Below are 26,531 nucleotides of genomic sequence, written 5' to 3'. Positions count from 1 at the left end.
ATGTCACCCATGTGTAAGGACCGACATGGTGCTTTCCTCAGAGTTCATCTGTTACAGGTAAGCAACTCTGCTTTCCAAGCTGCTTATCCCAGGGTTAAGAAGTGGATTTCTGCAGCTCCATCTTAATAATGGTTTATGGACTTTTCCTCCAGGAACTTGTCCAAACCATTTTTAAACGTAGCTGCTCTAATAGCTTTCACGACATCCGCTGCCAACTAATTCCAGAACTTAATTATGCATTGAGTAAAAAATAATATTTATTAGTTTTAAATGTATCACCTAGTAACTTCAGTGTGTGTCCCTAGTCTTTGTACTGTTTGAAAGAGTAAACAACTGATTAATGTTACTCAGTCCACTCATTGTTTTATAGACCTCTATCATATCTCCCCTCAGCCATCTCTTTTACAGTCTGAAGAGTCCTAACCTATTTAGCCTTTCCTCATAGGGGAATCATTCCATCCCCTCTATCATTTTGGTAAGCCTTCTCTATACCTTTTCTAAATCTGGTATATCTTTCTTGAGATGTGGTGACCAGAACTGCACACAATACTCAAGACGAGATCGCACCATGGAGCAATACAGAGGCATGATATTCTCTCTCTTATTCTCCATCCTTTCCTAATAAACCTTATGCTTAGCATTCTATTTGCTTTCTTGGCTGCTGCTGAACACCGAGCAGAAGATTTCAACATATTATCAAGGATGATGCCTAGATCCTTTTGCTGAATGGTGACTCCTAATGTGGAACCTTGCATTGTGTAGCTATAATTTGGGATACTCTCCCTAAGTGCATCACTTTGTACCTGTCCATATTAAATCTAATTTGCCATTTATATACCCAGTCTCCCAGTTTTGCAAGGTCCTCTTGCAATTTCCTACAATTCTCTTATGATATAATTTTGTGTCATTAGCAAATTTGAGCACTTCACTCGTTCCAATTTCCTATTAGTTTATAACTATATTTAAAAGCAGTGGTCCCAGGACAAATCCCTGGGGCACTCCACTATTCAGTGAGAAAATGTACCATTTACCCTTACTCTCCGTTTTCTATCTTTTAGCCAGTTCTCAATCCACAATAGGACACTGCCTCCATACCATGACTTTCTAATTTCCTAAAAAGTCTCTCATGAGGGACTTTGTCAAATATTTTCTGGAAATCCAGATACAGTGTGTCAACTGGCTCACCTTTATCCATGTGTTTATTTACGCCCTCAAAAAATGTAGCAGATTGGTGAGGCAAGACTTCCCTTGGCTAAATCAATGTTGGCTTTGTCTCATTAAACTATGCCTATCTTATATGTTCAGCAATTTTGTTCTTTGATAGTTTCTACCATTTTGCCTGGCACAGACATCTGACTCACTGGTCGGTAGTTTCCTGGATCACCCCTTGATCCCTTTTCTTTAGGTACTACAGATGATTTTAATGATAGTTTACATATTACTAATAGCAGGTCTGCAATTTCATTTTCATTTCTTTTAGCACTCTGGGATGTATACCATCCGGTCCAGGTAATGTTCTATTCTTTGGACTTGTTTCAGTTCTGCTGAATCATCACCTTTGAATATCATTTCTGGCATGGTGTCTCTTACATCTTCCTCAGTGAATACTGAAGCAAAGAATTCATTTAGTCTCTCTGCTATAGCTCTGTCATCCCTAAGTGTCCCTTTTACCCCTTGATTATCTAATGGTCCAACTGACTCCCTTGCAGGCTTTCCTGGATGGAAAGTCCATAAACAATTCATATAGGCAGGTGGACTTTGGGAAAGCCTCCGCTTATCCTTTATTCTTTATTATTAGGTACCCCATCAGCACACACCAAACCGCTACAAATGGTTCAAAATACTGCAGCCAGAATCCTAACTAATACAAAGAGAAGAGAGCACATTTCCCCAATCCTTAAAAGAATTACACTGGCTACCAATTCATTTCAGAATTCTTTATAAGTCAATCACCATAATCTACAAATCCATCCAACAAATCGCTCCTCTCAACCTACAAATCCCTTTCATAAAGCATACTTCCTCCAGACCCATAAGAGAGTACTACAAAGAGTCTCTGCAAGTACCGCCTTCCAAAACTTCCCTCCACATAACTTACAGAGATAGGGCTTTCTCCACAGCAGGACCCACGCTTTGGAACTCCATACCAACGGAACTTAGACAGGAACCCTGCTTACTGACATTCAGAAAAAGACTTAAAACATGGCTTTTCAAACAAGCCTTCCCAGACGCAGATTAAAAACTATTCTATCCAATATTCAACCTCCAATCAACATCTTTTATTATTATAACCATCCTGGTATCCTACCCCTCAGCATTATAATCATCCAGAATCTTCATTACTTATGATTTCGCCTTTATTGTTAAACTACATATTTGTACTGAACAATTCATTGTAAATCTCAAACATCCATTTTTGGAAATTCCTCCATTCTACAGGTTTATACACTTTGTTAAAGTTTCTATCTTGTCTTCTTCTTGCTCCTAGTTGTACGTCTCCTTGTTTATTGTAACTGCATCTATATTATTTATAGTTCATATTATTTCGTTCTCTGTTCCGGTTATCACCCATTGTTTATTGTAAACCGGCTTGATGTGATATTATCACGAATGCTGGTATAGAAAAAAATTAAAATAAATAAATAAATAAATCCCTGGGCGTGAACAATAAGTAAACATCTGCTCTTTGGGATATTCTGGATACTTTCTAACAACCTGGACTGGTCACGGTCAGAGACCAGATGCTGGACGCAGTGGACCTTTGATCTGACCCAGGATAGCACATCTTATGTTATTACCGTTGATTTATTATTCTTTATAATGTGACCCATTTTTGTAGTCCATCGCCTTAAGGGTAATTTTATTGATAAGGCGAGTAATAAATATTCAAAGAAAAAAAAAGTTCTCTGTGCTGACTTTTTTTTTTATTTTTCAGAACATAAAATCTTTGCTACAGATTATTTATTTATTTATTATTTAGATTCTTTTAATCTATGCTCAAGACCAGGTCTTATTGTACTGGTTAACAATAAACTAGGGGGGAAACCAGTTAACACAGAAAGCGAAATTACATTAAAACAGGGAATGTAGAACAAGGCCGTTGGAAGAAAAGGGATAGATTAACAATTTCTAACTGGAGAGCAGTGCAGGTAAGCAGAGAGCAATTGCTTACATGGTAAAATTATATACAGTTTACATATAGTTTACATACAGTTTAAAGGAAATAAAGCATGCATGGGGCTAAATTGCTGGTGCAACAGTTACCACTATTAATCAATAAGCCTTGATACTTTTGATGCAACTCCAACATTGTTCTCTGCTTCAACCGCACGGGAAAAGGGGGATTGGATTCAGACAGCAATCAATGGGGCCCGACTTTTACGGTCTGGGAAACTGATAAGCATGGGGGTAACCTGCACAGAGAAGCAGTTACTACCCTTAACAGAAGGCATGGGATTATTACCCTTAACCAATAAGCCTTGATGCAACTGCAACATCTCTCTCTGCTTCGAAGGAGTGGAGTGGGGGGTAGAAGGAAGAGGAATTTGGATTCAGAGACAGCCAACCCGAGCCATGACGTTTTTACAGTCTGGGGTACTGATGCACAGACATTAAGGAAAAAACACAGGTCTGCGTCTATGGCCAAGTCCATAGGCAAAGCAGCCCTGACTGTTACATGGGGATAACCTGCACGTCAGATACTCCCATGGGAAGCTTGCTGGGTAGACTGGATGGACCATCGGTCCTTTTCCACCGTCATTTCTCTGTTTATAAGAAGAGGCTTCTATTGTATATCGCTTGAAACCTGGGGGTAACCTGCACAGAGCCGTAGTTACTACCATAAGAAACTTGCTGGGCAGACTGGATGGACCATTTGGTCTTTGTCTGCCGTCATTACTATGTTACTTTGTATGTGTGCTTGTAGGTGCTAATATTTGCTAGTGGGTTTCTTTTTTTTTTTTTTTTTTTTTTTTTGCTACTGTCCAGAAAGCAGACCTATTGCATATCCCTTGCAGAAATCTAAGCAAAACATTTTCTAAAAAACTTGTAACCACTTTCTAGTTTCCTATGGTCCTTATCTGCCATTTACATTCCTTATCTGCTTTCATAGTCTGCTGTTTTTCCCATGAATATATGCAAATTTGTTTTCAGCACTGGGATTGTAATTAACCTTTGGGTTGAGGGTAGTATATGTGCATCCGGTTATGATTCTTGCAGTGTGGCTAAATTTAGGATTACTGTTCGTGCATTGGGCTCGTGCAGTTTGAACCTGACAAAGAGCCAATTCTGGGACATTCCTCAGGGAAAAAAAAAACCTGAATTTCTATTTACAGTATTCTCAGCTAGAAAGTGTGTTGAGCTGCATGCAGTGGTTACTAATCTACTCGTCTTTAGACAAAAGGAAAAAGCCCACATCCTTTCCTTTTTCCCTGATTTATCAGCTCTGTCAAAAAGCAAGTCTTAGATTTTCATGTCCACTTCACACTGCGGATTGAAATTCTGACCCTGAAAAGCTTCACTGGGCTAGACTTCCTCCTCTTGACAGGCTTTATCACAAGGCCGACGGGAAGGAGAAATAAGAACATTATACATTGGATCATCCATCCAAATAGAGCCGCCCAGGTGTAAAAACTCATTACTAGCTTCTTTGTCTGTGCTGTGCATAGATACCCTCAAAGCCTGCAGCTACCAGGATCCAGCTTCTTGCCTGCTTCTAGTTACAGTTATCTTGCTCATTAATTAAGTGCAAAGGCCAGCGGCAAATGATAAAAACCATTTGGAATAATAATTGCACTTTTTAGGGTAATTCATATCCTGTAATTTCAGAGAAGCTTCCTCTCGAGGAAAGGTGAAGGACTGAGTTGCCGGTGCTGGTACTTAAACGTGCGACTCTTTACATTTTATGGGTACACAGGACAAGGTTTATTTTCCCAACTAAAGGGCCATGATATATTTTTTTTTTTTTTTTTTTTTTTAAACATTAGAGTCACAACCTATTTAAAAAAAAACAAAAAAAACCTTCAAATAGGGAAAAGAGTGTTTTATTTATTGCCGTTCCTCAATTGCTGCATTCACGCCAGCTTAAATCGTTTGTTTTGGGTCAGTCGGCAGGAGCTCCCAGTCTGCTCCCAGTTTGTTATGGGATTATCTGTCCTATGTAACACACTTTGTGCAGGAGGATGCCTTCCCCTCCCCCTCCATGTCATCTACTATAATTCAGCGCTCTTCGTCGTCGCTGGGGTGTACCAAAGAGGATCTCTCCTTTGGGAGGTAGTTTGGGTTTATTTTTTGGGTAGTGTTCCTGATGGGAGTGTTTGTGCATTTTCCTGATCCCTTGTGAGAGGAGGGAGGGGGGATAGTTAGTCTGTTTTTGTATTTACATACCACTGTATTGTATTTGTATGCGCCATTGTACTGTATTTTTTATTGTGTGTTTGATGTTGTGTTGTAAGCCACCCTGGGTCCTTAATTTGATGGAGGATGATATATATAAATCTAAAACTGATGGGGGCTGATAGGCGAAAGAGAAGAAGTGTGTTCATCTGACTTGCATGATCTTACTTATATAGCCTGTCGCTGTTGAATTAATGAAGCCCAGCAACGTTCTCCAGTTCTGGCTCTCTCTATCATATTTTGCTGTACTCATCATGAAATATTAACTGTAATGGGAAAAAGTGCCATATACCATGACAAAAATAATAGTATGTTCTGGTAATATATTTTTCTGAATGATCCAGTGTCCCTAACGTTCTGTGTTTTAGCAGCGGATTTCTTAAAACATGTTTAGTTTCTCCTCATTTTTCACTTGTTTATAACCCAAAGAAATACTAAAGTGAAAAATCCTGGAGTTTTAAAAATTTTACCACTTGTTTTTTGGGTTTTTTTTAATGCTAAGCTATGTGAAATTGACGTGGAGTAATGCAGGACAGCTCGGCTGTAGACCAGAATGGTATAAAAAGAAAACCCAAGCTTGTTTTTTTTTTACAGCGCTTCAGTCCAGCGTTATAGATCAAAAAAGTTTGTTTTGGGGTTGTTTTTTTTTAACCATAGCTACTAGTTCACTTACTCTTACTACAGTAGTCCAACCCAGAGTGGACGGATCTCTAGGAATGTCCTGGATATAGGACGACCTGGAAAGAGACTGCTTTCTGCTCGGAATCCTTAGCCTAATCTGTGTTTAGAGAAGCCTCCCGTCTGTCAGGGACTAGAGTGTCTTTAAGCACGCTCCGGGGGGGAGGTGTGCAGCAGCCTCTCCCACCTCCCGGCTCTTTCCTCTGGTCAGCAAGCACAGCTTTTCAGGGTGCCCAGGCTGCTCCTTCATGGGGGAGGCACTTCCATGGCTTAGGCACTAGATAAGGGCGAGGGCAGTGGCAGCGGCTTTAGCCTAGCCCTAATCAGGGGAAGCCATCCTTCAGTGTTATGGGTTTTCCACAGTGGTTTTGTAAACTCCCTCTACTCCTGGCCTGGCTTGCAGAAAAGAGGCTGTAATCCAGCGCAGCGGGCCTGCATCCTGTTACGTTAAGATATGTGAATGCAAAGACAGATCTTAAGCACCGCATTTTAAATCATCTCATTCAGAGTAGTGCAGGTACAGGGTAAGAGCTCCCATTTTGTGGCACAGACATGTTTGTTGGGATGCCTGTGACAGTGCTAGGCAAGCCTGGAGGCTGTCACATTGGATGTTATCTTCTTACAAAGTGTTTCCACAGCGGGTTTTTTTTTTTTTTCATTATCATCTCACATGAGTCTCTGGAAGCATTCCAAGGCTTTCAGAATTGGTGAATGTGGAATCCACTTTAAGGCCCCGTGCAAAGGAAGGCGGACTCGTGATGAATGGACAAAGCTTAATGTAACTAAAGCTTTTAATCTTAGTACCCTGCCAGTGACTCTGTTTTTCTTTTGCCTTGTCTGTTTTTTGTTTTTTTTTTTGGTTTGTTTGTTTTGGTTTTTTTTTTATTTTTAATCAGAATGAGGATGGATTGAAGGACTTTTTTCAAAATGTGGTGAAGGTGACCCAGATGGACCCCAAGAAAGCGATCGGTTGGGTTATAAATAATCTGCTGGGTCATTTAAAACAAGAGAACCTAGCAGTGCATCAGAGGTAAAAGCTTACGTTGGCGTTTTACGATAATGAAACAGATTGTATGGTAAGTGTTCTGGACAGGTTCAATAAAGAGAGTTTATTAGACAGCGAGAGAAACGAGAATAAAGAGCCAGAGGCCGACTCGCTATCTCAGAGCGCGCTTGTTTTTATTCCTTATGGTGGAAGGGGATCGGCCCCCGCTGTTTTCTTCTGCTCCTTTGGGTTCCCAGCTCATTCTGTGCCCATGAACCTTCATTTGCAACTATGTGGGGGTTCCCTCCCCCCCCCCCCCCCCCCCAGTTTATCACCTTACAACTCAGCTATCCCAGTTGCCACAGTGACAGTCCACAACTCGGGGGGGGGGGGGTGGGGGCATGTATCTGGGCTGGGTGCGTTGGGAGGGTGAAAAATCCCCAGGCGTAGAACAGCAGCTCCTGCCAGTCAGCAGCAGGGATAGCATTGGTGGGGCTTGGGCTTGGAAATCCTTCTTTTATCTGCCTTGCCAGTCAAAGAAGTTAGCATTATCGGGGTTGAGGGTGGGGGGCAGTTTCAAAGCGAGCAAGAGAGTGCCGTGGTAACTGAAAAACCTGTGGACTTTTTGCAACCACTTTTGCGGCCGGGTAGGTCTTCTACGTAAAATAATCTGCGAGCCCTATTTTCCCATCCCACCCAAAATAGCACACACCCCCCCCCCCCCCCCCCCAAGAAACAGCTCCCCTCAATTCGGGTAAAGGTACGCTGCTCATCCCAGGTTACGTGTGCTTTTCATCCGTACCGAGGGAAGGCATTTTTCAACCGGTCATGATACACTCGTAAATGGCTTCTGACCCTGGTGTTAATTGGTGTTGGACATTTTCCTCCCTAGCATCAGTTGCGGTGATACGAAAGGGTGAATGAAATTGGTGACCTCGTCGGATGATGATTTATTTATTTATTTGAAGTATTTGGTGCCCGCCCTTCCACGGTTCAGGACGGGGCGCAGAAACCAATGCAGAGATTAATTAAAACATACAAACCTAAAATATAAATTAAAACAAAAAAACATACAAACCATGCCCTATAAGACATCCCACTAACAAGGCTCGCTTGAACGTCCTTGGTGGGCCAACTGAAAGAGATGGGCCCTCGGTGCTTTCTTAAAGCCGGTTGACTCTCTTATGAGCCTCAGCTCGGCTGGCAATGAGTTGCAGGGGTTAGAGCCGGCTACTGAGAAGGTGCGCTTGCATGTTTCATCCCAGGATCCTTCACCGTTTGATGATCACGGAGACCGTGCGGTCATGGAGATCTTCAGAGCTCCCAGTGGGATGTGGGGCTGCTCAGGTGGTGGCTGATCAATGCCCAAGGACCACCGTCACGGCTGCTGAAGATATTGCTGTTTAAAGGGTCAATAAAGCTGTCCTTTCCCACCATAAGGAAATGGGCAGGGGGGTTTGGATGTGCTGTTTGGACCTCAGAGTCCCATGCTCGCATAAGTATCTATGTCCAAGATCACAGAAAGATTGGTGGTTTCGTTATTTGCCTTTCCAGACCCGATCTGAAGGAGACCTGCAGTTTGGGTGCAGTGGTTAGGTCCCTTCCCCACAGAGGGTTTTACAGTCTTAAGAGCCCGGTTTTACAACAGCCCGCCGAGGTGCTTGAATACAGGCGGGCTTCAGCCCCTAGTTTTCAAAATGGACTCGCATATGCAAGCCCGCTCTGAAAATTAGCGGGACCCGCACACGCTGTAGCATGGAATAGACACGCGTTTCTGCCTGCTAGAGCGTTGGTGCCTATATTTTCGAAAATGTCCCTTTGCAATACATGTGAAATTGCTTCTATGCATACTCTTACATTTAAAAATCCTGGAAAGGGGGGGGATTTTTCAAAAGGCCCATTTACGTGCATAAAATACGGTTTTTACCCACACAAACGCTTTTTGAAAATGACCCTGTAATTTAGTACCTTAAGGCAATAGAGGGCAGAGCGACCTGCCCAAGTCCCGAGGAGTGTCAGTGAGAGAAGCAGGATTGGAAGTGTGGTCTCCCTGGGTTCTCAGCCCATCGCGTGAGCCGCCACTCCACCTCCATGGTTTTATGGTAGGGCCACAATATGAGCAGAGTTGCGTGCTGCCTTTTGACTTGGTATTGGCACCATATGTGTTGGTCAGATGTTTAGCAGTGGCTGAGATATATTTATGCAGAGCGGAAGTTAATGTTCTTCCCTGTATAGACAGTTGGCTGTAGAAGGACACTGTCCAGGCAAGTGCCAGGAGGTCAGTATGGCTCGCTACTAAATGCAAAAGAGTCACCAGTCAGTTATTCCAAGGCTCATCTGATCTCATCATAGGAGCTGGGGTATACAGCTTGGGCCAAGGCTGTTGTTCCTGAAGCAAATGTGCGAGATGGTGTTGCTTTCGTTGGGAAGATAAATTAGAGTCCAAGTGACTTCTGTGTCATATGAGGCCATCTAAAAACACTCAGGTCTTCTTGCCTCAAACCATTCAGAGATTGACTGCCTCTGCAATACAAACAAACCAGTCCATTTGACTCAATGGCAGTCTCATTCCAGTTTATCTGCTGAGCATAATAAAGATGGGGAAATGAGAAACAAAGAAGCAATTTTCATGAGGACAAGGGACAGGAAATCTTATTAATGTGATTTATCACTAGGGTCAATAAATTACATTGTGGTTGTGAACTTTGTTTTAATTGTCAACAAAAACGAATTTGGCTACCGTCAGAGAATTATTAAATTTTTCCTTATGCATCTAAGTAAACCTGTCTTTCTCTCTCTATAGTCCAATCAGTCCTTCTTCCCTTGCTGAACTTCTCAACCTTCTGGAGAAAGGAACCGTTTCTTCGTCTGCGGCAAAGCAGGTGAGAGCTCCACTTCACGCAGCTGCTGTGCACGTGCTCTACCTGTTTTGCTAAATCTTGATCTCAGGATCATGCTACGTGATTGATGGCGTAGCAGAGGGTGTCATGTGTGGGTGAGTATAAATCTACATGTTTGCAGCACCTGAAAACACCCGCAGCCCTTCCCATACAGAAAAAAATCACACAGTCCAACTTACAAGCGTACAAAATCAGGTTACTTACCAAGCCACAGCCAATGTGTTTTGTCAGTTGTTTTCCACCACTATATCTTTTTACTTTCTAAGTGGAAAAATATAGTTCCTTTGAGAAGGGATGGTGACCTATGAAAGCAATCTTCCTCAGGGTCAGCGGCTTCCGTGACAGTCATGTACATTTGGACATCTCTCCTTCTGTCTGTATCTGTAGAAAATATTCACACACGCACCCACTGTGGGAAATTAGGATACCTTTAACCATACAAAAGGAAACAAAATAGAGCCTTTCAAAGTACTTCTTGAGGTGCATTTTTCTGTATTCCTGTGAGGAAAAGAGCCTCCATTCCCTGAGTCCACTAAACATGTCAGCCTTATAAATTTGGTCTATGTAGATGGTCCAGCTTTGAGCTTGATTATAATTTCAGATCTCTTGTAGCACTGGCCTCTTTGGGGTAAGGAATGTGACAGCGATCATACTGTTAGGTCACAAGGAAAGAGAGGGGGGTAGTTGTGATTTCTGTGAAGATGAACATTCATCTTAGTCGCTCACGTAACTTTGGCACCAAACGGATTTGCCCAGAGCTTTCTGGAAAGGCGTAAAAGGCTTTCTTTGCTCAGGTGTGGTTGTTCCCGCGCTGCCATGGCTCCCCTCGGTTCCTTTTTATCCATCAGAACCGTGTCTGACGTGTTTTCAGCACTGCAGGCCCACAAAGTTGTAAAAGAGGTTTTTTTCTTCTCTCTCTCTTTGTCTTCTGACTTTGGCTATAAAAATGTAGTTTTCCCCTAGTTAGGTTTTTGGCAGCAAGATTTTTTTTTTATTTTATTCTCGACATCCCTGCTGAGCCAGCATGCACCTAAGGGGGTTTTGGGGTTTGTTTGTTTTTACATGACTGTTGCCAGCAGGCTGCCTGACCAAATAATTTTCTTCTATTTAGTCTATTTTTAGGGGAACATTTCTTTGTTTAATTTTCTATCATCAACTTTCCGTACATTGCAAGCTTTTGCTATAAGCGTCTGGGACAAGGCTACGACGACTCAGGTTATGGTATCTGCACAGGGCCTGTCGCCCAGCGTGGTCTGAGTTGCCCTGCTGATCTCTTCTCCTGCCCAAGATAAAGAAAACTTTTGGGCTGAGTCTCCCTCTTATCCTCTTGCCCAACCTAAAAACAATTGCACCTACCCTCCCCCCCCCCCCCCCCACCAAAAAAAAACAAATCTCCTCCAATGCTCCTCAGGTGTCCAGCAAAGCATAGAGGTCGGCATAAGGTGGGATGTGGCCTGACCAGCTTTGGACAGGGCAGACTGCAGGGGTCCTTCGTTTAAAAAGCAGCGTTTGATCATGACCGGAGCCTGGAAACATAAAGGTTGTCGGCTGAGCAATTCCCCACCCCCCCCCCCCCCCAACTCCCACCTGCCTGCCTGATCTGGTGCCCCAGCAGATGGCTGCTCTGTGCCTCCAGGCAGGCTTGACCCTTCTAAGCAGCTCACCAGTGGCAGAAGTTCTAAGACCCTTACAGGCCGATGCAATATCGGGGCGTGGAAAACGGGCGCTCATGATTGAGTGCCTCCTAACGTGCGCCGATGCGCCTCTCCGGGGGCACCCGATAATATTTAAATAGGCTGCCGCGGCAAGAAAGAGAGGAGCTAGGGAAAATCGGGCACCCGTGGCACCTCCTCGCCAGCGTGCGCCAGGAGAGGTGGCTGTCAGTGGGTTAGGAAAATGGACAATCAATTTTACGACTCTCCCTTTTCGTAACTTGTGCACAGCCACGGGTTAGGGGAAAATGGAGACTCGTTAATTGAGCCTCCCTTTTCCTAACCTGACTGCTGGCGCACTATTTATTTATTTATTTATTTATTGATTGATTGATTGATTGATTGATTGGGTTCTTTTTTTTTTCAGTTCCTCTGACTTAATATCGCCATGATATTAATTTGGCGGAACTACAGAAAAGCAATATTTTCTGCTTTTCTGTACACTTTTTGGGCTCCTCAAGAATTAACGCCTGCCCCAGGGCAGGCATTAGTTTTTTAGGGTAAAAATGTGCGTGTCGGGCGCACATCTTTTTTACATCGGGGGGGGGGGAATAGCTAATAGCCTCATCAGCATGAATTTACATATGATGAACGCTATTAGCTACGCGCTCAGTTGGATTTGCGTTTTGGACGCACTAAACCCCCATTTTGCATTGGGAGCTATGGACGCACATCCATTCGCGTGTTGAGCCGTGCGCGGCGGCCGGCCCGCGGTATTGCATCGGCCTGTTAATTTCTTCTGCAAGCAGGTTGCTCTTAAAAGAGGAGCATCACCAAGTGCAGCAGGCATTGCAATGCACACTGCTTCTGCCGCCACTGGATCTGCACAGCCCCTCCCGCAGCTGGGTCGTGCCTATAGTACCTTGGGAGTCACGGCTGCTGCTGCCATCACCAGCACTTCTTTGCCCAGTGGCTGCGGCCCCTGCATGAGATTGGAGATGCAAAGGTCAGCCGGATGCTGGGCAGAGGTTAGGGAGTAGAACCGGGAGAAAGGGGATGAGGGACAGGGGGAAAGAGAGGAAGGAGGTGTGAGCAGGAGAAGAGAGAGGAAGGGGTGGGGCAGAGAGGGAGAAAGCAGAGGGAGGAGGGGAGCTGAAGGGATGAGGAGAGAGCAGGAAAGAGAGCAAGGGTAGGTACTGAGCAGAAGGGGGGAACAGAATAGCACAAGGGATAGGACGGGAAGAGTTATGTTGGAGCGACTGAGGCCTCGTCATTGTTTTTGTTGGGGAATAATGTTAAGGTTGCCAAGCTTTTGTCATTTTGTCCTGGGGGAGGGGGATGAGTCCCTGGCATTTTTCTTGTTGGGGGTGTTATGTCCCCATAAGGACAATGACTGATTTCTGTTCATAGTACTTCAGTTTTTCCCAGCATACAGGGTGCTTTCTTGGGGTTTTCATGTCAGACTTTGTGTGCACCTTGGTAATTTGTGGTTAACTATTCTGAATTTGGTGAAGGCCTGTTTTCTGGGCATGTGACTGAAGTGAGGTTTTCTGCCAGTATGTGGCAGATCTATAGCATTCAGATTCAGGAAGCTTTTTTTTTTTTTTTTAGGTGTGTGTGTGTGTGTGCGTGACAGTTTGTAGATTATGAAGTCCTTTTTTAAAACCTATCTGGCTAGGGACGTTAGGCGGATAAACATCGCTGCCGTGCTACTGAATATACCCAAACAAGCCGTTAAGCCCGTCACAACGGGCTACATTACATTTTTGTTTCGGTCCATTTTCGAAAACAGCACCCTCCTACACTTTTTCTCCCTCATTCCCCCCTTCCCCTCAGTCACTCACCCCCTTCCCACCCCCTCAGTTCTTACTCACTCTCTGTCTCCCACTGCCCTCCTCCCCTCACTCTCACCTCCCTCCCTTCCCTCAGTCACTCCCACCTCTCTCCCCTTCCCTCAGTCACTCCCCACCCTGTCTCAATCCCATCCCCTCTCCCTCAGCCCATCCTCAACTCACCTTTTTCTCTGCTCCACAACTTCCTTACCCTTCCACTTACTCACATCCTTGGTCTCTCACCTCTCCCTCATTCCCCTCTCCCCTCACTCCTCCCTCCCCCCTCTCAGTCACCTCCCCCTCCCTCCCTCAGTCCCTCCCACTCAGTCCCTCCCTCTCCCCTCAGTCCCTCCCCCCTCCCTCCCTCAGTCCCTCCCCCCCCTCAATCCCTCCCTCCCCCCTCACTCAGTCCCTCCCTCCCTCTCTTTCTCTCCTTCCTCCCTCCCTCTCTCCTCCCTCCCTCGCTACTGGCCGCTGCTGCTCCTCGTCGTCGTTCGCTGCCATCGCTGCCGCCGCCGCTCGAAGCCGCCGCCACTGCCACCCGCCGCCGCCATCGCCGCCGCTGCCACCCGCCGCCGCCATCGCCGCTGCCGCTGCCACCCGACACCACCATCGCCGCCGCTGCCACCCGACGCCGCCATCGCCGCTGCCACCCGACACCGCCATGTTTTTTTGGTTTTTTTTACGCTGGCTAAGACCGACGTCCTTGCCCGCACATGCGCAGTAGAGCTGCGCTCTACTGCGCATTTGCGGGCCGTCGGTCAGGGCCCATTTATAAGGTAGATAACTTTTAGTTAGCCAAATAATCCAGCTAACTTCACATCTGCTCAATAGCAGGTCTGACTTCTCCAGCTAACATAACCAGATAAGTCTAAATATCGCTGCTTATCCAGCCAAGTGGTGCAGAATGTCGGGCCCTATGTTTTTGGTCTGGTGGCAGGATCTGTCTGCTAATAAAAGACGGCGATACATGCACCATTTGTGAGTGTTGTGCGGATGGTGCGTATGTGCCACTTGCAGTCCATACCCCAAGCTGACAATGGCACCAGAGGCAGTGAGTGGCTCAGCAGTCCAGAGAGCCTGGGGTCCCTGCTGTCTGAAGAATATGTGATGCTGTGTGGCTGATGGGGGGAGGGGAGGCTCTGCTGGCTGAACAAGAGGCCAAAGCAGAGGAAGGACAAGAGAAGGGGGATGGGGGGTGGGAGACATGAGGGAGGGAAAGGGGGGGTCATGCAGAGACTGGGGGGAAGTGGACAGTGCAAAGGGGAAAGGGTTGACCATGCACATCTTGCCCACTCACTTGCACAGAGAAGCCCATTCAGTCAGTGACTCACTCATTTATACATTCTCCTGTTCACTCACTCACTCACTCCTCCTGTTCGTTCACTCACTCACTCATTCATTTATTTATGCACACAGACTCCACAGAGCCCACTCCACCCTTTATTTACCCACCCCTTTCCTCACTATCCCTCCACACAGCCACTCCACTGTATAAGCAGCACATTTTTGCCACATACTTTCTGATGGACTTTTCTACTACTGCAACATACTTTGCTCTTTCTCCTGTTTCCCCAGGGTTATACAATTTTCCTCCTGCTCATTCTTGTGTGGGAAGCCTTTGATTTTCTCTGTCAGTTTTGGGGCATGTGCATCTAGATATTTTGCTCATTACAGGAGGAAATGTATTTCTGTTTGTTTCTCTCGTGTTGTCAGTATGCCTGCAGAATCTGGCTTCTCGGGGTTACTTTTTCAGTAAGTGTCTGCATATTTCTAATTTGCAATCACTTTATTTTGTATTTTGTGAGGGTCATTTTGCACGTGTGACCGAGGTGGGATATTCTGCTAGTGAGTAGTGAGGGATCTAACAGTCCAGCTTGTTCTGTTGTCCAGTGTGCACCTTCCTAAATAGGACATGTTGCAATGTTTGCAGGGCTGTTCTACTTGATAGAGCCCACTGAGATTTGGTAACAAAGTCTTGCTGAGATGTTAGTAGTGATGTCAAATTTCAGCAAGATTGTTCAGTTGGAAAGGCACCTGCGGTTTCCTGACAAGTTTAGATAGTCAGAGAAGCAGCAGTGGGAAAGAGTGGAAGGATCTGAAATGAGCCTTCCATATATATTACTCTGTGTTTTTTTGTAATGAACATAAGAATATAAGACTTGCCATTCTGGGTCAGACCAAAGGTCCATCAAGCCCAGTGTCCCGTTTCCAACAGTGGCCAATCCAGGTCACGAGTACCTGGCAGGATCCCAAAAGGTCGATAGATTCCATGCTGTTTATCCCAGGGATAAGCAGTGGACTTCCCCCAGTCCACCTTAATAATGATTTATGGACTTTACTTCCAGGATCTTGTCTAAACTCTTTTTTTTTTTTTTTTTAAACCCAACTACATTAATAGCATTTACAACATCCTCCACCAATGAATTCCAGAGTTTAATTACGCGTTGAGTAAAAAATATTTTCTCCTATTTGACTTAACTATTTTACCTAGTAAACTTCATTGAATATCCCCTAGTCTTTGTACTTTGGGAAAGTGTAAACAGATTTGCATTTACCCCTTCCAGTCCACTCAGTTTATAGACCTTTATCATATGTCTCTTCGGCCGTCTTTTCCAAGCTCTTCCCTTTAGTCTTTGCTCATAGAGGGATTGTAATGTTCCTGGCCGCTAGGCAGCCACACACATCCCTTCCCCCACCACCGCCACCAGCAGAGTCCCTCACGAAGTCACGCTCTCTCCTGCTCTAGCCGCCTCCTTTTTTTTGAGCTTTACGCACTGGTTTTCCTTTGTACTTTGCTAGGCTTCTAAACCCTTATACGACTGTTCATTCCCTCCATTCATCCCAGAAAGGTTTACTGTCTCTCCCTCCTCATCAGTGATTCACCTGGAGTCGACTAGGGATTTGTCCTTCAGTTACCAGGCTCCCCTTCTCCGGAAGTCTCTACCATTCAGTATTCATTCAGAAATGAATTATGTTACATTCAGGAAAGCAGTAAAAGCTTGGTTTATTAGCTGAGACATTTGACAATGCTCTCTAATGTCTCCAGTTTGTCAGTCTGTCCAAATGTATGTTATGTTTTTAGCATTAGTTGTGATTTGTTATTAGCAGATTTGTTTATATTGTAATTTGATTTTTATTACTTTTTTATGTACCGTATTTTCCAGTGTATGTCATGGGGTTTTTTTTCCTGGAGTTTTGGCAGTGCAACTTAAATATTGGTGTGACCTATATGCTGCTGGGTTCCTGTCTCTCTCTCTCTGTTGCCCGTCCTGTCTACCAGACCGTCTGAGCCAGAGCACCTCTGTGCCGACTCCCGAATGCCACTGACCGTGCGCACTGCCGGCGCCAAATTTCGGCGAGGCGACTTACTCGCTTCTCTCCCCCAAGATGCCCGGGAGTTTCCCCAGAGGAGTTTGTATGTGGCCCGGAGCAGAGGCAGCCTCCTGCTGCTGGCGGTGCGAGCTGCAAGTTTAAAAGTACAAGCGACGCTGAGGCGCGAGAGAGGAGGGGCCAGCTGTTTTGAGGATTCCCCTCCACCCCTTTGCGGCGGTGAGTTGCGACCATGCAAGGAGGCTGTCATCGCTCTGGCATTCCACCCACCCCCCACCCCGACAAGCCTTGCCAAGCGCACCGCTGGCATGCCATAGATAGCTGTGATTCACAATCACATCCACTATCCCTTTGGGCAGTGGCATGCAGGAAAAGGTGCGTCTTATCCACCAGTGCAACTTATCTACCTGACTTTTTCGTCCAAATTGATGCTTATGCAGGGGTGTGACCTATACACCAGTGCGATTTACACACCAGAAAATAGGATTGTACATCCGCTTAGCTAACATGATTTACAAGCTATATATAAAATTTTAATAAATATATGATCCCATAACTCAGCAAGGCCAGCCCTATTTAGCCCTGCCTCTCCCACAACTTGGTGCCTCTTCATCAAGTCACCTTGGCTCCTTTTATTGGCCCACCTTGCCTTCCCTTGCTATTATGGCTTCTTGTTTTCACCGTGTCCTGCAGACTCCTTGGCCTTCCTGCCTTGACCTTCAACCTCCTTGGCTTTCTTGCCTTGCCTTGTGACCTTTCGGCCCTGCTAGTCTTGCTCTGCATTGCCTTGTGTCCTGCTTAGGCCTCTTTGTCTGTTTCTTCTTTGTCTTGTTTTATATGTACCTTGCTTTGCATTAGTTCCTGTTAGCCTGCGTTTGTATGTTTTTTGTCCTGCCCTTATCTTATCTCGTCTTGCCCAGTCCTCTCTGGGTTTAAAAAAAGGGTTGGATAAGTTCATGGAGGAGAAGTCCATTAACTGCAATTAATCAAGTTGTCTTAGAGAATAGCCACTACTATTGCTAGCATCAACAGCATGGAATCTACTTTGAGTTTGGGTACTTGCTAGGTACTTGTAGCCTGGATTGGCCACTGTTGGAAAGAGGATGCTGGGCTTGATGGATCCTTGTTCTGGTCCATTATGGCAATTTCTTATGTTCTTATGACCCCCTTCAAAGCCAGCTGTTACTCAAGCCTTGAAAAGAACTGTTCTAACCTAAGAAGGTAGCCTATGCCTTTTTAGGTAAACCAGCTTTGACTAAATCTGTTCTCATCTTTGCATCTGTTGAGAATGCTACAGCCAAGCAGAACCTAGTGCCAGCTTCCAGGGCAGGTTTTGTATTTCTCTCACAGAGAGATCTGTACTTGTGGAAAACTTTGCAGCACAAACCAAAACCTGCCTCTGCCTGCCAGAAGGAAGTGTAACTATGATCCTGAGTGTATGCTAAAGACAGAGCCTATTCCACAGAATCCAGTCCAGGCTAATATCCCTACACATCCAAAGAACCTGGCCAAGACTGTTTCTACAGCTCTTCCACAGGACCCAGCCCAGGATACTGCTCCTGCAGTGCGGTCCAGGATGTTGGTCCAGTACATCTAGAGACTCTGGCCCTAGCTTTGCCAGAAGTTCTCCCTGGGATTTCAGCTCAGACCTTTTCTGCAGCCTCTCACTGTTAAGCTGTGCCCATGAAAACTGTTTTGTGTACAGAGAAGTCAATTGCTTCTGTCCAGCCATTTAGAAACTTTGTAATGCCTTTGATGCCTTCAGGTTCTTCTAGGATGTCTTCGCAGCCAAAGGGACCAGTTTATGCAATACCCCCAGTACAAATTGTGCTGGTTCCTGCCATGCCTCTGTACCAGGCTCAGCCAGCTTGTTCTGTAGCAGCTCTGCTCCAGGCGGACTATGATCTCCCGCAGAGGAGACTGGTGAATAAAATGAGAAGCTTAGGAATGAGTGCCGAGGTGGTGGCCTGGATTGCAAACTGGTTGACGAACAGAAGATAATGTGTGATGGTAAATGGAACTCTTTGTGAAGAGAGAACGGTTTTAAGCGGTGTACCGCAAGGATCGGTGTTGGGACCGATCCTGTTCAATATCTTTGTGAGCAACATTGTGGAAGGGATAGAAGGTAAGGTTTGTCTTTTTGCGGATGACACTAAGATCTGCAACAGAGTGGACATGCCGGAAGGAGTGGAGAGAATGAGACTGGATTTAAGGAAGCTGGAAGAGTGGTCGAAGATATGGCAGCTGAGATTCAATGCCAAGAAGTGCAGAGTCATGCATATGGGGAGTGGAAATCCGAATGAACTGTATTCGATGGGGGGAGAAAGGCTGATGTGCACGGAGCAGGAGAGAGACCTTGGGGTGATAGTGTCTAATGATCTGAAGTCGGCAAAACAATGTGACAAGGCGATAGCTAAAGCCAGAAGAATGCTGGGCTGCATAGAGAGAAGAATATCGAGTAAGAAAAGGGAAGTGATTATCCCCTTGTACAGGTCCTTGGTGAGGCCTCACCTGGAGTACTCTGTTCAGTTCAGGAGACCGTATCTCCAAAGAGACAGAGACAAGATGTAGGCAGTCCAGAGAAGGGCGACCAAGAAGGTGGAGGGTCTTCATCGAATGACTTATGAGGAGAGATTGAAGAATCTAAATATGTACACCCTGGAGGAAAGGAGGAGCAGAGGTGATATGATACAGACTTTCAGATACTTGAAAGGTTTTAATCATCCAAAGACAACGACAAACCTTTTCCGTCAAAAAAAAAAATCAACAGAACCAGGGGTCACGATTTGAAGCTCCAGGGAGGAAGACTCAGAACCAATGTCAGGAAGTATTTCTTAACGGAGAGGGTGGTGGATGCCTGGAATGCCCTTCCGGAGGAAGTGGTGAAGACCAGAACTGTGAAGGACTTCAAAGGGGCGTGGGATAAACACTGTGGCTCCATAAAGTCTAGAGGACGTGAATAAAGAATGGGTGGCTCGCGGGAATGACGGCTACTACCTGGAGATAATACCCATATTCAATAAACATACACACAGTTAATGCGACTCGAACATTGTTCTAAGCTTCAACGGCAAGGGAAATGTGGAAAAAAGGATTTGCACTCACAAAAAAAGCGGAAGTAGCTTGCTTGTTACGGCGGTTACTACCCCAAACCAAATAAGCCTGATACTTCACTTTCAATGCATAACCAGCATAGCTCTCTGCTTCAATGGCAGGGGAGAAAAACTGATACTTCACGCATATCCAGCATAACTCTCTGCTTCAACGGCAGGGGGAATGAAGAACAACCAGCAAGGGCTGAATTACATAGTCTGGGTAAACAAGCATGGGTGTAGCTTGCTTATTGCGCCGGTTACTACCCCTAACTAATCAAGCTTGATATTTCACTTAGATGCAGCTCCATCACTGCTCTCTACATTAATGGTGGGGGTGGAAGAGAATAGAACCAAAAGGTTACTAAGAGCCAAGAGTAACAGATAAGTATGAGAAAAAAAATAAAAGTACGAAGCTTGCTGGGCAGACTGGGTGGGCCATTTGGTCTTCTTCTGCCGTCATTTCTATGTTTATATGTAACTCTGGTATGAATGGACTCTGATCTAGATAGTCGACTCTAGGCAAACTCCAGTCCAGGAAGTCCAGTCCAGAGGGACCCCAGTCCAGCGACTCTGCGTCAGGTAGACCCTGGTCTAGGAACACCACACCAGGTGGATCCCAGTCCCGCATCTTCACTTTTGCTGCACAGTCCAAGACACCAGTTCAAGTTGCATATGCAGCTTCTAAACCACAAGACTATGCACTATTTGACTTCTCTGAAGCCAGGACCTTCTACCATTACAGCTAAATCTCCTGCCTTTGCCTTGAGGAATACCCAAACCTCTGTCCACAGCCCATGCCAAATGGGACCCAGGAGGAGCGGGATCTTAAAAATGGGGGTACTGTAACAATCTAGGATACTAGGCAGCTCCCCCCCCTCCCCATACCAGCAGAAGTCCTCACGAAGTCACACTCTCTCCCGCTCTAGCCAGCTCCTTGATGATCTTATGGCTCAGCAAGGCTAGCCCTATTTAGTCCTGCCTCTCCCATAACTCTATGCCTCTTCATCAAGACACCTTGGATCCTTGCTTTGGTCCGCCTTGCCTTGCTACTGAGTGACCCCTGTGACTTTCTTGTTTCACCTTGTCCTGCAGCCTCTTTGGCCTTCTTGCCCTGCCTTGTGGCCTTAGGGCTTCCTAGTCTCGCTCTGCCTTGCCTTGTAGCCTGCTTAGGCTTCCTTGTCGTTTTCATCCATATCTTGCTATGTACCTTGCTTTGCATTAGTTCCATGTCAACCTGTATTTACATATTTATTTATTTATAAAAATTTATATTCTGCACTTCATCAGATTATACTGTTCAAGGTGAATTATAACATAATAAAAAACAATTTTACATATACAATATTAACAGTAAAATAATATAAAATCAAATAACAGCATAATCAGGATCACAATCTAATCAAAAGCCTCACTGAACAAATGTGCCTTTAACACCTTCCTAAAACATTTATAATTAGATTGTAGCCACAAATTTGCTGGAAGACCATTCCAAAGGGAGGGAGCTTCAATAGTAAATGCCTGTTGACAAGTATGCTGCAATCGTGCACTGGAAACCGCAGAATGCAGAGCAACTGCTGACCCTCAGATTGTAAAGATTTTACCTTCAAGACTCTCATTTATATGACTTTATTCTTGTAAATACCTATATTGTAATTAGAAGTATCCATTCCATATTACTGTAACCGTGCAATCTTGATTTCTTGTACCTGTTGACCCTTAGTTCTCTGTTAATTTATTTTGAATTTTATTGTTTTTTATACATTTTTATGCATTTTGTTCTCTGTTTTACTGTAAAGCATCCTTAGCTGCATTTTGTTCATTGTGAACCGATGAGATGTTCCCAACGTTCATCGGTATATAAAAGCTTCTAAATAAATAAATAAAGACCACTGTAGTTTTGTATAAAGAGGATACATTTTTAAGTAACTTGGGCTATTACCATATATAACTAGGTGCACCAAGAACAAAATTTTAAATTTCTCATTGTTCAATAGGCAGCAAATGAAGCTCATATAATACTGGTGAAATATGGTCATGAAAAGAACACTTAACTACCAACCTAGCAGCTGCATTAAGCAAAAGTTGTAGCGAATGTAGGTAATTTTGCAGCCCAGCATAAAGAACATTCCCATAATCCAACACTGAAAGGACAAAAGAATGGATTAATGTCCTAAAATTGTTCTTATCCAAAGTGTAACGCAACTGGCGTACCTTCCTCAATTTAAAAAAGCCTACTTTTACTACCTGCCACAATTGATGCTGAAATGAAAATGAATCAAACGAACCACCTCCCCTCATGCAATTTCTACGCCGTTTGTTTATACTTAGGTGGCGGGCAAAAGTCATCCCTATATGAGACAGGTGAAACCTCTGTCTTATGAATATTTAACACTAAACCATTTTGCTTAAGCCAGCAATTATCGCTAAAGAAGTAGCAATAAACTTACTAACTTCTTCCACAGAAGAGTACAATGGACATAACAATTGCAGGTTGTCTGCATACAGTCGAAAAGTAATCTCCAATCCATCCAATAACTGACATAGAGGGCTTAAAAATATATTAAATAAAAGTGGGTCAAAGGCGTATCCTGGGGTACCCCAATCTAAGCGGTTTCCAACTTGACCTGTCACTTTCCATCCATACTTGTTGTGAGTGACCAACTACAAATGATGTAAACCAGTGCCCAACTTTTCCTAGCGTGTAGAAGATGGACGCAAAACAAATGGGTATTGTGTGCTCGTGCTAGCAGTTGGAGACGGATCTGACGTCAGCACGGGTACATATACCCCCACAGGAAGTGCCGCAAATCAGTAATTTCCGTCTCCAAAGCAGTTTGGAGCTACCTCACGCTCGCTGAGCATGTTTCCAAATTCTAACGACTAAATTCCTAGAAGAAGTTATCAAGGCAGCCTACATAGAGGCGGGAAAACCACCGCCTCTACAGGTCAAAGCTCATTCTACCAGAGCACAATCGGCCTCTTGGGCAGAAGCTAAGCTGCTGTCGCCTGCAGAGATCTGTAAAGCGGCAACGTGGTCCTCCCTCCATACCTTCTCCAGATTCTACCGTCTGGACGTCCAGGCCAGGGAGGACACAGCATTTGCGAGGGCAATCCTAAACGGTCCTTGGGCAGCCTCCCGCCCAGTCCGGGAGTAGCTTTTGTACATCCCATTTGTTTTGAGTCCATCTGCTACACGCTAGGAAATGTTGAGATTACTTACCTGATAATCTCCTTATCCTTAGTGTATGCAGATAGACTCAGCATCCCGCCCGGCTGCCGGCATACATGGGAATTCACCGAACTCACGGTAAGCCATGTTTTCTTATAATAGGCCATCCACCCTGCCGGGTGTCGACGCCTTCCGGTTGTGATCACTGGCGGTCTCCAGCTACTATCAATCGGTCAGGGTAATCCTGTTCATTTAATTGATCGGTCAGCTACAGCTTTGCAAGGAAGATTACTGATTTGCGGCACTTCCTGTGGGGGTATATGTACCCGTGCTGACGTCAGATCCGTCTCCAACTGCTAGCACGAGCACACAATACCCATTTGTTTTGAGTCCATCTGCAATACACTAAGGAAAAGGAGATTATCAGGTAAGTAATCTCAACATTTCCTTCAATTCCAAAATCATACAATCTTTGTAAAAGCAATGTATGAGGATTGGAATCAAAGGCTGATAACACATTAAGGAGCACCATGATAATAGCAGTACCCTGATCCAATTCCTTCAGCACAAAGTACTCCACTGAAACTAACACAGTCTCAGTACTATGCCCCTGCCGAAAGCTACTCTGAAACTAACTAAGAAGGGCATGGTCCGTGACAAAATCTAACAGTTGAAATACCAGTTTCTCCAAATTTTAGCCTAAAGATGGTAGTAATCTTTGTCCTAGTCTTGTCCTGCCATGTCTTGTCCTTGTCTTCTCTCATCCTGCCCGGTTCTTCTCTTGTCCTGCCTGGTCCTCCCTGTGGCCCCTGCTCCCTGTGAGCCTTCGGTTCCAACCCTTGTCTCCCATGTATGCTTTACCTCCTGTTTCAGTCCCTGTTTCCCTCCCAGGCCTTGCTCTTGTTCCATTTTCTGTTCCCAGTTTCAGCCCTTGTCTCTTGTACTAGTCCCACCTGGTTCCCCTAGCTGCCTTAACTTACCTCCCCTGCCAGCATTGTTTGGACTGATCTTCTGGCTGACTCAGACTGTCTCTGGCGTTGACTTTGTTTGCTGCCTGCCTTGACCTCCTGCTTGAGCACTGACTTTGTCTAAATCCTGCCTGCCCAGACCTCTGCCAACCATGTACTGCTTCTGGAAAGCCCTGCTGGCCACCAGAACTTGTGCTGGTCAGGCAGAAGACTCTGTTCTGCTTGGTCCAAGAGTCTGGCCATGCTCGTATTGGAGAAAGTCCCCATCCAGAGATTCGTGCCATTCCTTTTCTCTGAGGACAAGCAGGTTGGTAGTCCTCACACATGGGTGACATCAGCTGATGGAGCCCGGCAAGGAAAACTTGTCAGAGTTTCTAGAACTTTGACTGGCACACTGAGCATGCTCAGCATGCCACTATCCGCACATCCACGCGGGGTCCCTTTTCAGTCTCTTCTTTTCCGCAAAGCTGTTGCCTCGTGCTTGTGGGGTTCTGCTCTTTTCTGTAGTTTCTTCACCGGTTCCCTCTTCTCTCGTCAATTCCCTTTGGGAAGATGCAGTAAGTTTTTGTTCTTCTCTGCAGTCCATTCCTGACAGTGCCGCTCCTTCAGTGGCTGCCGGTCATCGAACACTTGCTGGTTCTTTTCAAATGGCGTCAGGTTTTTGCTGATGCCCCCAGTGCCTGTGGACCATGTCCCCCACGGATCCACATGGGGTCTGTATTCTCTGCCTGGGGGCATCGTACGACATCGGGGGGGGGTGTAGTTTTTGTGATCAAATCACCCCCAAGGGTCTTCGATGCCCGGTTAGATAAAATGGAAAAGCTACTTGGTTCCAGGATATCGAATCCATCGACTCTGGCATCGGGAGCGTCGATGGCAAAAGGCCGTGGGGAGCCGATGGACACGATACCTTCATTGTCCACTCCTCCTCCAAGGCCCTCTCCGGAGAGAGGTGCAGGAGACAGGCCATCATCAAGATCGTTGCACTCCAAGACATCAGAGTCATCTCCATCCACTTCTGCACTGGAAAGCACTGGGCCGAGCACCATGGAGAAAAAGCATCGTCACCAGTCACCGTCAGCGCACAGCACTGAGCTCGGTTCAAGACCGGCATCTGCCACTATGCCACCGAAGTGACCCTGCAGTGAAGAGGCACCAACCTCTATCAAACCCGGAAATCCTAGGTATTCCCCACTGATACTGGTGCTGGGAATAGAGTTCCCTCAGTCCGAGGGAGTTGCAGTGACACCTTCTCCACCTCTTCCTCAGTCCGTCCTGTCTTTGGTGGACTTCCAGGGAGGAGCTGGATCACAGGATGCAGATGGCGGTGCTCCGAGCCCTACAAGGTATCGAACTGCCAGCTACCCTTGTGTTCCCACCGGTGTCAGAGCTTGCATCATCGATGTTGGCACCACTTCTGGAGCAGTGCAACGTGCTCCTGGGCATCTTGCCGATGCAGCCGTGGCTGGGGGTCCATCAGTGCCCCAGCCGTCACCGATGCCTCCTCCGTCCGGTGTGATTCCTATCATGAGTTTTGAGGATGAGGATGAATCAGTGCGACCAGTAGCACCACTGGGGCCTCTGGTATTGCCGTCAGTATTGCTTGGTCTGACACCCAGACCCTCAGGGATCTCTGTGCCTAAGCCAAGAGCCCTGGGCAGGAACCCTCCATAATGACCCTCAGGGGACCTCAGTGAGGAGGACATCGCCTATCATCTGTGGGGGGAATGATACCTCAGAGTCTTTTTCGGATGACTCAGGGGATCTTCCTTCAGAGTTGTCTCCTCCAGGAGAGAAGCGTCGGTCCCCACTGGAGGATCTAACTTTTGCGGGCTTTGTTCAAGCCATGGCAGAAGTGATTCCCTTTCAACTCCTGGCAGAGGAGGACGCTTGCCAGAAGATGCTGGAAGTCTTCCAGTTTGTTGATGCCCCAAAAGAGGTAGTGGCAGTTCCTGTGCATGATAATTTTAAAGAGTTACGCCTTCAGATCTGGGAACACCCTATCTGCATTCCTCTGGTTAATCAAAAGGCAGATGCGGTCTACCTGGTGCAGCAGGCCTTAGGGTTTGAGCGATGTCAGCTCCCACATCATTCAGTTGTGGAGTCTGCCCTCAAGAAGGCCAAGCGTTCCCGCACCCATGCGTCTGCTCCCTTGTGTCAGGAGCATAGAGTGTTGGATGCCTTAGGAAGGAAGGTATATCAGGACACCATGTTCATCACCCATATTGCTTCCTATCAACTATACATGACCTAGTAAAACTGAAACCTGTGGAAGCAGGTTCAGGAGTTGTCCAAGGACCTGCCTCAACAGCAGCAGGACACTTTTGTGGTGCTGGTCCAGCAAGGCCGAGAGTGTGGTAAACACGAGGTAAGATCCACCTATGACATGTTTGAGACGGCAACTAGGTAGCAGCCGTGGGCATTGGCATCTGCAGGATGGCATAGCTCCGAGCATATGACCTCCAGCAGGAGGTTCAGAAGAAGCTCGCAAACCTGCCCTGTACTGGCAAGAACTTGTTTGGAGA

At 45.8% G+C, this 26,531-nt stretch overlaps 1 protein-coding gene across 3 annotated transcripts in view; it reads left to right on the top strand.

The window, feature by feature from the left end:
* GATB (glutamyl-tRNA amidotransferase subunit B) overlaps positions 1 to 26,531 on the top strand; it is a 181,786-nt gene that overhangs the window by 122,470 nt on the left and 32,785 nt on the right. For 2 of the 3 annotated variants that reach the window (XM_029606930.1, XM_029607015.1), the window contains exons 10-11: positions 6,969 to 7,102; positions 9,861 to 9,939. The exons of the other annotated variant lie outside the window; for it this stretch is intronic. In XM_029606930.1, the coding sequence (XP_029462790.1) occupies positions 6,969 to 7,102; positions 9,861 to 9,939 (213 nt within the window). The remainder of the gene's footprint in view (positions 1 to 6,968; positions 7,103 to 9,860; positions 9,940 to 26,531) is intronic. 3 annotated transcript variants of the gene reach the window in all.

This window comes from Rhinatrema bivittatum, chromosome 1 (assembly GCF_901001135.1).
Source record: "Rhinatrema bivittatum chromosome 1, aRhiBiv1.1, whole genome shotgun sequence".
NCBI lineage: Eukaryota > Metazoa > Chordata > Amphibia > Gymnophiona > Rhinatrematidae > Rhinatrema > Rhinatrema bivittatum.
Note: the sequence above shows the minus strand (reverse complement) of the source record. Positions and strands in the feature narration are given on the sequence as shown.